The following is a 12555-nucleotide window of genomic DNA, read 5'->3' as shown; positions in this document are numbered from 1 at the left end:
ACAAAATCTCCGATTGATTGTTCCCCCAATAAATGATACACATTGTTTTTCATGGTAAGCAAGCTCATATGTGGCATTAAACCATGGCTTACCTTTAAGACAAGACTTGAGGATTACAGAAGTAATTTTCCTCTTGATAATACTCTTAAGGTGATCATTCAAACACTCAATAATATTTGGATTTTTATAAATATCACTCCACCTGACCTCAAAATCATGGTGAACACCATCCTAATTGACCTGGGATTTCAAGTATATCTTTCTTGAAGCTACCATCAGGAACAACCTGATATATTTCCCCATTAATTTTAATTAAACAATGATCAGATGAGCTCATCAGCAAACCTACTCCACAAGATAGAATCCCCTGTAACATCTGTGAATACAAAGTCAAGACGGTTGCCAGATTGGTGTGTGGGTTCACTTATCAACTGCTTATAACAAGAAATAGTGGAGAAATCTAGAGCAGCAACACCATGATTATCTGTGGCAGTAACTGAACCCATCCACTCAGTGTAATGAGCATTGTAATCACCAATGAAAATGAAACAAGCCTTGGAGTCAAGCTTCTAGAACTGCTGCCACTTTGGTAAGCAAGCAGCCACAAATAGTCATCCAAACCTGGGTTCCTACAGATACCACAAACAAAGATTTATCATTCTTCCACATACTTTAACCACTTGTGTTTAAATATATCCACACTCATACAGTGGCCTACAAGATGTGTAGAAACCCTCTCTAACATAAAGAGCCTTTCCACTAGCCCTTGGAATGGCATTATGCTTGAGTAAAATGGGCCTCTTAATCCTAAAATCAAAACTTCTGAAGTATGTTGCAAATCCAACTCAAAAGTTTTAGAAAAAAAAGAGGATATCAAAATTAACAACAGCAACACCCAACTCCTTTTCATTCTTATTTAATCTACATATGTTGCCATACAAAATATGACATAAAGAAGGGGCATGTAAAATAAAAAAAGGATTTGCAAACTTAACAAAAATTTATTATTATTATTATTATTATTATTATTATTATTATTATTATTATTATTATTATTATTATTATTATTATTATTATTATTATTATTATATCATTATTAACATTATTATTGCTCAGAGGATGAACCCTATCCATATGGATCAAGCCCACAGTGGCCACAAACTTGAAATTCAAGCTTACAAAGAATATGGTGTTCATTAGGAAGAAGTAACAGAAAGTAATGAGAAATACATAAATAAAAAATCACTTATTGAAAAAGAAAAAATAAATTAACACATTAATAAATAAATATATAAAAATAAATTAAAATGCAAGGAGAATTGTATTAGGGTAATAGTGCACTGCGTTCTTGCTTGAACTTCAAGTTCCAATTGCATAACATCCTCAGGGAGACTGTTCCACAGTCCAATGGTTTGAGCAATACAGGACCTTTGGAACTAAGAAGTTTGGCAGTGAGGCATATTTACTGCATACTGGTGCTGCTGTTCAGTAAATCTGGTTGCTCTCGGCAGGAAATGGGGATCAGGGATCAATTGTGGATGTGCAAGACCTCTGTTAAATGCAACTTATGAAAAATTTACAAACAAGCAACCACCCATGGATGGTCCAAGTCATAGCTGCTAATATTAGGAAGCAGAAACCAAACACCACGAACCACTCTATCTAGGAGAAGGAAATCTCTGGCAGAAGCAAACATGCACATCAAAGAATAGTATTTTAGTAAAGGAAGCACAAATGATCTAAAAAGGTTGCACTGATTTTATCAGTTATAAATATATGAGGCCTCACGTACAATACCTAACTCTCATGTGGCATTTGCTCACACTATCATTAGATGTTTTTCAAAGATAAGATGTGAGTCAAAAGTTACACCAAGAATAGATAAACCTTCAGACTCACTCGGCAGAGTCCCATCCACCTGAAGGGGAGGATGGGATGGAATACCTGTAAGAGATCTGCTAATCAATAGTGTTACTGTTTTATTGGAGTTCAACCTCATGCTCTACTGACTACACCATTCACTAGTCTGCTCCATGTCACAACTGACACTAAGGGCAGCTTCATTTCTCTTAAGTGGAGGCTATTATACCCACAAGTGTTGCATCATCAGCATACTGAACACTTGTATTCCAGGCCAACAACCTAATCACCTGCATCCATTACAAATAACAGTGGACAAGGAACACTACTGTGTGGAACTCCAGACACAATAGGTCTTGATTCGCTAAAAGATCCCATCAATGGCATCTCACTGCTGCCTAGCTGTAAGGAAATCTTGAAGTAAACCTAAAACATAACCACCCACTCCAAGATTCTGAAGTTTACAAATACGTGCCTTATGATTTACTGAATGGAAAGCAGCACTAAAATCTATTTAAATTACATTCAAAATCCCCCTTATCAAGATTCTCTTGCAAATGGCATGCAAAATCCAAATGAGCACCACAGGTACCTAAACACTTCCAATATGCATGTTGACTATCAGCTAACAATTCTTTAGATTTCCCATACTTGTATAGTGGCTTAAACATATACATTTTTCTGCAACTCTGGAGAGCACACATAGAATAGAAACTAGCCTGTGGTTACTGCAGTCTGTAGATATGCCACTATTTGGAACAGGCACTGTATTACTAAGCTTCTGCTCATTTGCAATCATACTTCAAATCTATAGAATCTAGAGATGACAGGAAAAAAACATACATGTAAAATATAGAGAAGTGTATTCCCAAAAATTGGTGAAATTGTTAAAATGAAACTGGTCACCTGGGGGAAGTCAGCACACCCAGCAAGGACAAATACATATCCAGATTTGCCAGACACTGAAGGAAGGACAGAGCAGTACTGGCAGCTCTGCAAATGAATTCATGGATAAAGAAAAAGACAATGATAAGGACAAGGCATCCTCTTGCTAACCACCAGGCATCCTTAGCCCTTCTACTACATCTGCCCTGCACATCGTCTGAAAAACAAGAGGAAGAGGGAACTGGCAGAAAAGTGTTCTTGAGTGTACCCCCAAGCAAGGGAGCTCTGGCACCATACAAGATTAAAGAACATTGGTTTATTTTGAAGTGGCCTTCCCTTAAAAAGAGATGCCTACCTAACTAGTGAGTCCCTTCTACAAAACAAGAAAGAACAGATCAAAAAAGGGTATGAATTATAGAATATTCAGTGCTGTCACGTGTACATTAACGGTAAATGATTTGTAATGAATATGCCTTACTATTCTGAGTTGGTGGAGGCATAGAAAAAGTCTGTGACCTGAGAGGGACCCAAGAACAGGCTGTACCGGCCAGCCTGATCTCTCCGGTGTAATATCTCAATGGGTAGCTGATGCCTTGGCCAACCTACTACTTTAAGTTCATCCAAAGACATTAAAGGTGACTGGACTCAATCATCTTCTTTACCTTAAGGCCTTGAGATCAAGCAGCCAAGCTGACTCCAATTGCTGACCAAGGCAAGCAGAAACATGCACTTCTTGTCTTGTGTGGAATGGGCTGGACAAGCTCCAACATGGATTTGGGCTGTGAAAGGTCCCAGGCAATATGACGCACAAGAGAACCACCATGCTTGGAAAGAGTCAAGGTCACTCCTATCTTTGCAGAACCAAGCAGGTGACTAGCAGCAACTATTGACACCCATGATTACCTACCTTTGTGAACAGATGCTGGAATCACCTTCACTCTCAGCAGAAGAGCAATGGCTGCAACAAGTCTTTTTAGCCTCTCTGAGAAAGGATACCTTCTGGGCCCTCTTCCTATGCTTCTCACAATTCACAAGTGAAAAAGACAAGGAATAAGGTGAGGAGGATGGAGAGAAGGGAAACTGTGGCCTTGTTCAGTGCCTTGTGACTTCATGCTTCACCATGCTCTCCAGTGCCCACTTGAGGTGAGCATCCCTACAGGGATCAGATGTACAAGAATGGCTGCTAAAGCAGTCGCAACAGGCACAGCAGTAAAAACAGTAGTGGATAGAGAATTTACTACTAAAGTAGTAGGGACTGCTGAAACTGAATGGGTGAGGAGCTTTTGGCCAAAACCAAATGCTCCAGGTAGGCACAAATGAAGGGCTCTCTCATGATGCCTTTGCAGGGTCACAATACCTTTAGCAATTCCTCCATTTGTGGGGAGGCCTCAGAGTCACTGTTGCAGGAGGCAGGAGTTGAAGGGGCAGCTATGTAGGTTATGAGGACTGACATCATACCAACTGAAATTCAAGCAAGAGAGGGTACTTGTTGATCACCATCCAGTCCATATTCATCCTCCTTGGAGTGAGTAAAGGAAAAAATGGCAAGATGCCATCCCAACAGAAAGTGCAGGGGTCAGAGTTATTGAAGACTGGGGAGAGCGGAGGAACTGGGTGGTGTTACCCTTAAAAATATTAATGACACTTGTTAATTTTTTTCATTTTACCCCTGTACCTCTTCCATTTGGCAGTCAACCAACTTAGCTCTCAACACAATGAAAATAAGGCATACACTCCTAGCCTTTACAAAATAAAATGTGAGGGCCTACAAAGGAGGACATGAATCTAGCACACCATTTCATGCCCTGCAATCCTACACTGATCATTCTTCCTTTCATGAGAATCGTCAAGTAGTCTTTATACCATAGATAAAAAAAAAAAGGATAAAATCAGCAACCATTCAAGCAAGAAATAATTAGCAAAGAATAAGCTTTAATAACAGTCATGGTGAAAAGTAGAATGCTGAAGTAAAAGTGACAACTAATCACGTGAGTGGGGGCTTCCAATATCTTTCACTCACTTGCTGCTAGTTATCTACCTTGTTATCAAGCTTCAACAACCAGACCAGCTGTTGCCTAAGGTATATCCATATTAAAGACAATACTATAGTTTGTATTCTGGTAGGAACAAAGTACATTTTAAGTTCATGTGAGTCCTACTAGCTAGCATCTGTCTAACAATCAATTCTTTAAGTTCACATCAACACACCTGAAGAAACTGGCGAATGTTAAGGAGTCGGTAAGACAACACTTTATTAGTGGCAGTGCTGAGCTTTACACAAGCAATACGGACTGTGGCTTTCCAAAATATAGTAGAGTCAGTTCCTTTTTTAACTGCAAACACCAGTACATGGCCCTCATTGTCTTTGTACTCTCGGCAGCTACATTTAGAAAAGAAACAGCCAATTAGTTTATAAGAGTCAAATCAATAGTCACCATTCATATTTTCAAAAATCATTAATATTTTTAAAGCACTTTATTTACGCAGAAGTTTCCATTATGAAAAATAAACCTGAAATAATTTGCCATTGATACCTAGACAAGTGTTTCATAACAGTCACAACTACATGTTATGTATGAAAACCTCTCTCTCTCTCTCTCTCTCTCTCTCTCTCTCTCTCTCTCTCTCTCTCTCTCTCTCTCTAACACACACACACACACACACACACACACACACACCTTCGAAGGAAACTGCTCTTGTTATGCACAATTTTTCAGTCCTAACAAACCTTTAAAGAAAATAGCATACCCATCTTGTTTCTAACATACTGGCAAAAATCAAACCTGTATGGGCACTTACTATCAGCTTGCTTTTTTGATATTTAGAATAAAACTTCAGTTCCTACTCTGCCTAACTAAAAGAATAATGACTTTTGTAAAAACAAATGAATACTGTAAAAGCATAAGCTCATTATTCAAAAGGAAAGGACACGTAAATATTAACTCATTATGAAAAACATCATCACTTGCTTAGTTATGAGATGAGTTAAGTGTGAAGTTGTGAGTATAGGGTTCTCCTAGTATGGGATACTTACTTTGGTAAGTGACAAGTTCTTCGTTTAAGAATGACTTGTTAAGCTAACTAGTTGTGTTGCATCCAATAATACATAACTAAAATAACTAAATATATTCACTGTTTAGATATATACATTACACTAAGCAAGCCAACTTATTACGACATCAAATCTACATGTATGAATTTGACTCAAGAAATAAGAAAATTATTACTTGGTTTTATAAAAGTAAAATATTGCTATAGTGGAAAATCAGCCCTTTGAGATTCTGATGAAATCATTTTATGTCAGGTAAATTTCACCTGTTGAGATTCTGATAACATCAAATAACACATCTGCAAAATAAAAAAACATAAAAACTTTATGCGGATGTTAGGTTACATTAGGATGAAATATGACATTTTTATAATAAAATAGTTTTATATATACTTACCAAGTAATTACATAGCTATAGTTTCCACTTAAATGGCAGCTTAGATTCAAAATTTCGTGGGTGACACTTCAATATAGTTTGTGTAGGTGATCAAACTGTCCCACTGATGGAATATTGGAACGACCCAGCAACCAACTCTCATTCTTTTTATGCCTTATGTCCATCAAAGGGGAGGAGGGTGGGCTCTGATTCTGTAATTACTTTGCAAGTATATATAAAACTTTATTTTATTATAAAAATGTCATTTTTATATAATATTTTTATATAAGTAACTTCCCAAGTAATTACATAGCTGAATCCCACATTGACAGGAGGTGGGATACATGAACATAGTATTCTACTCCAAAAACATTAAGTCATGTAATGAATTTGAAACAGAAAAGCTGCTAGCATTGAATACTGTACAATGCTTGTCATTCCTTATTAGTTAAGATAGCCTGCAGTATAAAACTGCAACTGGTTGACGCTCAACTTAACCTGTAGTGGTGTGGCAGCAGAGCAAAGGGTTGCCTCTACTTAACCCTTTGATTGCAGCTGGATTGTTTATGATACAATTCTTAAAACGACCGTCAATCCAGGTGTATCGTACGATATCGTTGTGTTGACCGCAGCAGGTCGAGAGAAGAGCTAGTAGGAGTGGGTTGCCAGTTATTTCCACCCCACGATTCAGGCATCAATCTTTGGTGAAGAACGCACAAACTTCTTTGTTCCATTTATTGTTTTCTGTCACAACAACTGTTTCTCCACTCTGTGGCATTTTCAAGTGACTACTGGTTTACAATTTGGATCTACAACCATTTTGTTTCTACAAGCGGATGGAAAAGTAGACCTGATCTGTGACTGGTCCAGGGATTAAAGGGATGAACCACCTTTTAGGGTCAAAAGCTTTAGGCATAACATAGAAAATATGAAATGAACATTCTACTGCTGCTAAAAAACAATACTTACTACCTGTAAAAAGAAAAAAAAAATTTATTTGCAAAGTATGGTTATGCTGTATATATCATATTTACAAAAATAAAAACATAAAATAAAACAAAAAATAAAAAAATATATATTTTTTTGCTGATGTCAACCACTAAATGCCGGCTGTGGTTCGTGTCGAGTGAGGCCTCAGGGACATACCAGGTGTTACTTGTGTTTCCATGGTTGCTCTTGTGTCAACTGAAGGCCGCATCGTGTCTAGTGTTCGGGGGCGAGGTGCCTGGTCTGCATTCGCTCACGCAGTCCTCTGTCTGCTGGAAGGGAGTATGTGATCCGACTCTTGCTGGATGTTAAGGGTCGGTTTTTGGATGGCGATGCTCACCGCTTCTGCTATTAAAAGACGTCCATAGTTGTTTTCTTTATGGACGACCTGAGCGCCTTCGATAAGTTCTTTTAGGGATGGCTTCCTATCATGTATATCAATGAAGTGCTGGTGTATGGCCCCTTGGTTTCTGTGGGCCAGCATTCACCTCCAAAGGGTTGTAGTAGTGTGTCAGATGTAGGTATTGCTGTGAGATCTACACATCTCCTCCGGGCATATGAATTTTTACACTACGTTCGTACACATCTCCTTCGGTCCCACGACGGGGCGGTGCTGTTTTTCATTATGGACTCTGTATATATATATATATATATAGATATATGGCTTGGTTGGCAAAATGAAGGTAATGGCCAAATTGGCCATATGTACTTGTGAGACGTGAAGGACGATATACTTCCAGAAGGCTGATGCCAAATGGAAGTAAGGGACACATAGAGGCTGCTCCAATGACCTTAGCTTTCACTAAAAGAAGACAAAGTTGTTGTTCTGAATCTGAGAGTGTTTTGGAAATTCTCTTAAGGATGAAGGACAATGTGATCTTAATCCAAGGGCGAGAGGTTCTTGACCAAACATCAAAGGACAAGAAAGCCCTCTAGATTATCAAGTCCTGTTCAAGTAAATACCTAAAAGCTCCAATTGGACAGAGTTCACTCTTTTCCCTCAGAGTTAGCGAGTGCTCCTGGGTGCTTGGAGCATGCGCTGGCACCAGGTGTCAGGTGAGCTGGACACCAAGCGAGTTAGGAATTCAGGAGCTGGATGGAGCTCCTGGAAGTCAAGGAAGTCTGTTAAACTCTAAGGGAGAAAGAACGGATCCAGGTCTTGGATGGATCTTTGTTCTTGGCTAAAATCAAAGGAAAAAATGAGGATAACATATCTCTTGCTTCCTAGCTGGGTGTGAAAAAGGCTTGCGAGGTCTTTGAGAAGAACAAGAAAGATCCAGGTCTCTGTGCTTAACCAGAGATAAGCATAGATCGGTACCTCTTCAAGGAAAGTGAGAGAACCTAGATCTTCTCAGAAACAAAGAGGTATTCTACAGCAGGGTCAGAAGTGTCTAAAAAGAGACGAACAGTCTGAGACACCAGCTTTGGAAGACAACCACTAAGTCTGGGAGATGGAGGAAGAGGGTGACTTCTGAATCTTGTAATAGCCTCTACAACACGTCTTCCTAGCTGGGTGTGAAAAAGGCTTGCGAGGTCTTTGAGAAGGAGATGAAAGACCCAGGTCTCTGTGCTTAACCAGAGATAAGCATAGATTGGTACCTCTTCAAGGAAAGTGAGACAACCCAGATCTTCTCAGAAACAAAGAAGTATTCTACAGCAGGGTCAGAAGTGTCTAAAAAGAGATGAAGAGTCCAAGACACCAGCTTTGGAAGACAACCACTAAGTCTGGGAGACGGAGGAAGAGCGTGACTTCTGAATCTTGTAATAGCCTCTGCAACACGTCTTGAGGACTCTTCGGAAGATAACCCGATGGACAGTCCGGCACCTGTCTGGGCGAGAGCGGACCCCCCACTGGTAATACCTCTGAAGCTAGGTTGTCTGAGAAGACACAGTTTGGGGGAAAGATCTTGAAGAGTCCACCAGTAACTGGAAACTGAGCACAAGACTGTTCAGCACTTCCTCGACCTTGTAAAAGTTTCGTTGAAGAGGCAAACAGGTCCAAGGTTGGCTTGCTTCATACAATAAAGAGATTCTGACAACTCAGGGGATCGAAAGGCCATAATGGGAAGGACAAGCTTCTGATGGCCCAGTATGTCCTTCGACACTTAGTCCCTGAATAAATCAAATGACCAGAAGTCTTGATTGATCTGTCAACACAGGAAGAACTCTGCTGATTGGTAGAGAGGGAATGCTGGATCCAGCTTCCCTGCTTATGTAGATGTGTTAGGACTGAGGTCTGAATCCAAACAGAATACCATAGAGCTAAGGTTGAGCAGTACTAGGGTTGTAAGAGAAACGCTTTAGCTCTCCAAAGTATGAGTGAGGTTCTGTACTTCTTGGAGACCGAGTCCTGGATATCTTCCCGGTTCTTCAAATGGGCTCCTTTGACCTAGATCTGAGGTGCTGAGAAGAAGACTAGAACTAAGCTCAGCAGAGGAAGGAATTCCCTTGCACAAGTCATGTTCAGACAGCCACCACTGGAAATCCGACTAAAGAAACCTGGGCTAAGAAACAACACAGAGGTGTCTGACTGTGTTTCCCTGTCCTGGTAAAGGTTACTGTCAAGAGCCTCCGAGCCCCTTTTCTTCAAAGATAACGAAGTCAGTCGACATGTAAAGACGGAAGTAATACCCAGACAAAAGGGGAAGTCAAATGCATGAAGAGCTAGTAATTGGGAGACGTCGAAGCAAAGACTCCCGATTGGATTGGGAAGTCCTGTCCTGAAAGGCGGAACTAAAAAACTCTCTGGAGTCTGGACAGGGATCTGGAAGAGTGCTCCCTGCATATCCAAGCTCCTATCCAATCACCCTGGAGAATGGGTGAAAGAACTATCTGGATTGTCTCCCTCTTGACCTCCATCTACTGTCTGTCTAAGAGAGAGAAATGAAGAACTGTGGTCATGCAGCCCATCGTCAGGAGCCGAGTACAAGAAAAAGTTTAGAGTGCTCCGAAACTAGTGTCGGAATGGCATCACTTGAGAGCGATAGTCCTTTGCAACTGTGAATCTCACAGCAGAAGAGAGCACCTAAGATCTCCTTCTAGAGAATACAAAACAAGAGCGGAAAAAACTCTTCCAAGTCAGTACATGACAGGACACGGAAAAAGTCTATGGAGCCAAGCCTCTGGCATTGGGTGCTCTGACACAGGATATTCGGACACCAGACTTTGGTGGATGGTGTACCAGGCCCAACAAATTACTAAGTTGGTGCTCAATGGTCTCCAACGAAGCACAGGAGTGGACAAAACTGACATAGAAAAGCAAAGAGGTAGCATCTGTAGTCCCGAGTGTGGTGTTAGATAACTAAATGCTGACTCGAAATGGACAGGAGGACGAGTGGACATAGGACACAGGTGGACGCGCAAACATGAGCTCAGACACTGGGCACTCGGACACATATGGACGCTCAAAACTTGGGCTCTCAGAAGTTGGGAACTTGGGACTCAGGCACTTGAAAGATGGGAGCTCGCTGGGATCTCAGAACTTGAGAGCTCAGAACTCGGGAGCTTGGAACTCGGGAGTTCGGAGCTCGGGAGCTCAGAGCTTGGGTGCTTAGAACTTTGGCGCAGGAATTTGGGCGCTCAGAAGTTGGGACCCTGGAAATTGGGCGCTCGGAAGTTGGAAGCTCAAAACTCAGGAGCTCAGAACTGGGTAGCCTGGAACTTGGGCACTCTCTGACTCTGTCTTGATTCGGAGACTAATGACGACAACCACTGACGCACCAAAACTGGGAAATATATCTTTACAACGGCTTAGATAAATCCAAAAAAATGCCATTGGCATCACTAGTCTACACTGTGATCCATAACTAACCACACTGGGATCCCGAAAGTGTCAACGGAGCCTCCTGTCCACACTGGGATCCTTACCTTGTTCACAATGGGATCCGTAAACCAAAAAAACGCTGTCAGTGCCACTACAGAAAAAGCAAGCACATCTTTATGGATGCCTTTTCAATGGCAGTACGTCAAGACCTGCGGACGACAGGCTTGACTGAGGGGTAACTATTCGGGGGCAAAACCCTTACGGACTAACATGGACCGACAGTATGCCTCCTCCCAGGTTTAGGGGAGTCTGACAGGGACTGGGTTTATGAGATCCAATAGGGCCAGATAGTTACCTCCTCCACTACACATCCAACAAGACGCCTTTCCAGTGGCTGTCTGTGATACCTGGGACCCAACAGGCTCGAGTGAGGGGGTAACAACCCATGTGGAACCCCCGACCTCCCTTAAGTTAAGTCTACCTTAGTTTAACCAGACCACTGAGCTGATTAACAGCTCTCCTAGGGCTGGCCCGAAGGATGAGATTTTATTTTACGTGGCTAAGAACCAACTGGTTACCTATCAAAGGGACCTACAGCTTATTGTGGAATCCAAACCACACTACAACGAGAGATGAACTTCTATCACCAGAAATAAATTCCTCTAATCCTTCATTGGCCAGTTGAACGGTACCTAGCAAAGTGACTGAACGGTACCGATCCAACAAGGAACTCGACCTCCATTGGACTTCCAGTTTGCCTCCTCCCAGGAATTGTGGGGAGTTTGACAGGGACCTTTTGTCTAGGAGCATCGCGGGATGAGTAGTCACCTCCTCCTCCACTGCACTACATTTCACTATAACAAGGTTAACATCTGTTAACCAAGACACAAGACTGGCAAAGGTATGGTAAGGGAAGCAAGGGAGCCACGTGTGGGAGCAAGTGGTAAGACGGCCAGTAGGAGAGAATTGGCACTCAGGAGCTAGCGCTTGAGCCAAGCGCATGAGAGAAGATACTGGGGGTGGAGCTGGAGCCCGAGATCAGTGCCAGCAAGCCTGTAGATTCATAGCGCGAGCTGGTTGTCGGCTGTCAAGAACGTCAACTCGTAGCCACCAACAAAAAACCCCAATTCTCTCCTTACTACTTTCTGCCTAACACTTTCAGTTCTGTGCAGGAAGGTGTGACGGTTATGTCAAAAATTTATTTACCGGAGGCTTCCAGGAAGCACAGGTCCAATAAATAAATCATATTTGCAAAAGTTACAAGCCTAATGAAATGGCAAAATACCCAGGAACTACTTTCAAGACAATTATCGGCGGCTTGCACGAAGCATATGGCTGATAAACAAATAATAAATTGCCAAAATTATGGCCTATTGAAAGACAATAATGCAATGTCATAACATCTGAAAAATACTTTAAAGCAAAAACATTATCGGCATCTCGCCAGTAGCCTACGGTCGGTAAACAATTCATGGATTGCAAAAGCTAATGCATAATGTAAAGGCTTAAAATACCCCGATTACTTTATAATGGGATGCCGTAACATCTGAGAATTACTTTTAAGGCAAAACTATTATCTACGACTCTCTAGTATATTAAGGCCGTTAAACAATTCATAAATTGCAAAGGTTTTGG

General features: G+C 41.3%; 1 protein-coding gene across 3 annotated transcripts in view; it reads right to left on the bottom strand.

Moving 5' to 3' along the window:
• Positions 1-12555, bottom strand: part of LOC136825244 (RING finger protein 141-like) — a 68601-nt gene that overhangs the window by 29457 nt on the left and 26589 nt on the right. For all 3 annotated transcript variants that reach the window (XM_067081305.1, XM_067081294.1, XM_067081285.1), the window contains exon 4: positions 4954-5125. In XM_067081305.1, the coding sequence (XP_066937406.1) occupies positions 4954-5125 (172 nt within the window). The remainder of the gene's footprint in view (positions 1-4953; positions 5126-12555) is intronic.

Source organism: Macrobrachium rosenbergii, chromosome 3, assembly GCF_040412425.1.
Source record: "Macrobrachium rosenbergii isolate ZJJX-2024 chromosome 3, ASM4041242v1, whole genome shotgun sequence".
In the NCBI taxonomy this organism is placed as follows: Eukaryota; Metazoa; Arthropoda; class Malacostraca; order Decapoda; family Palaemonidae; genus Macrobrachium; species Macrobrachium rosenbergii.
This window is presented reverse-complemented; position numbering and strand designations above follow the sequence as displayed.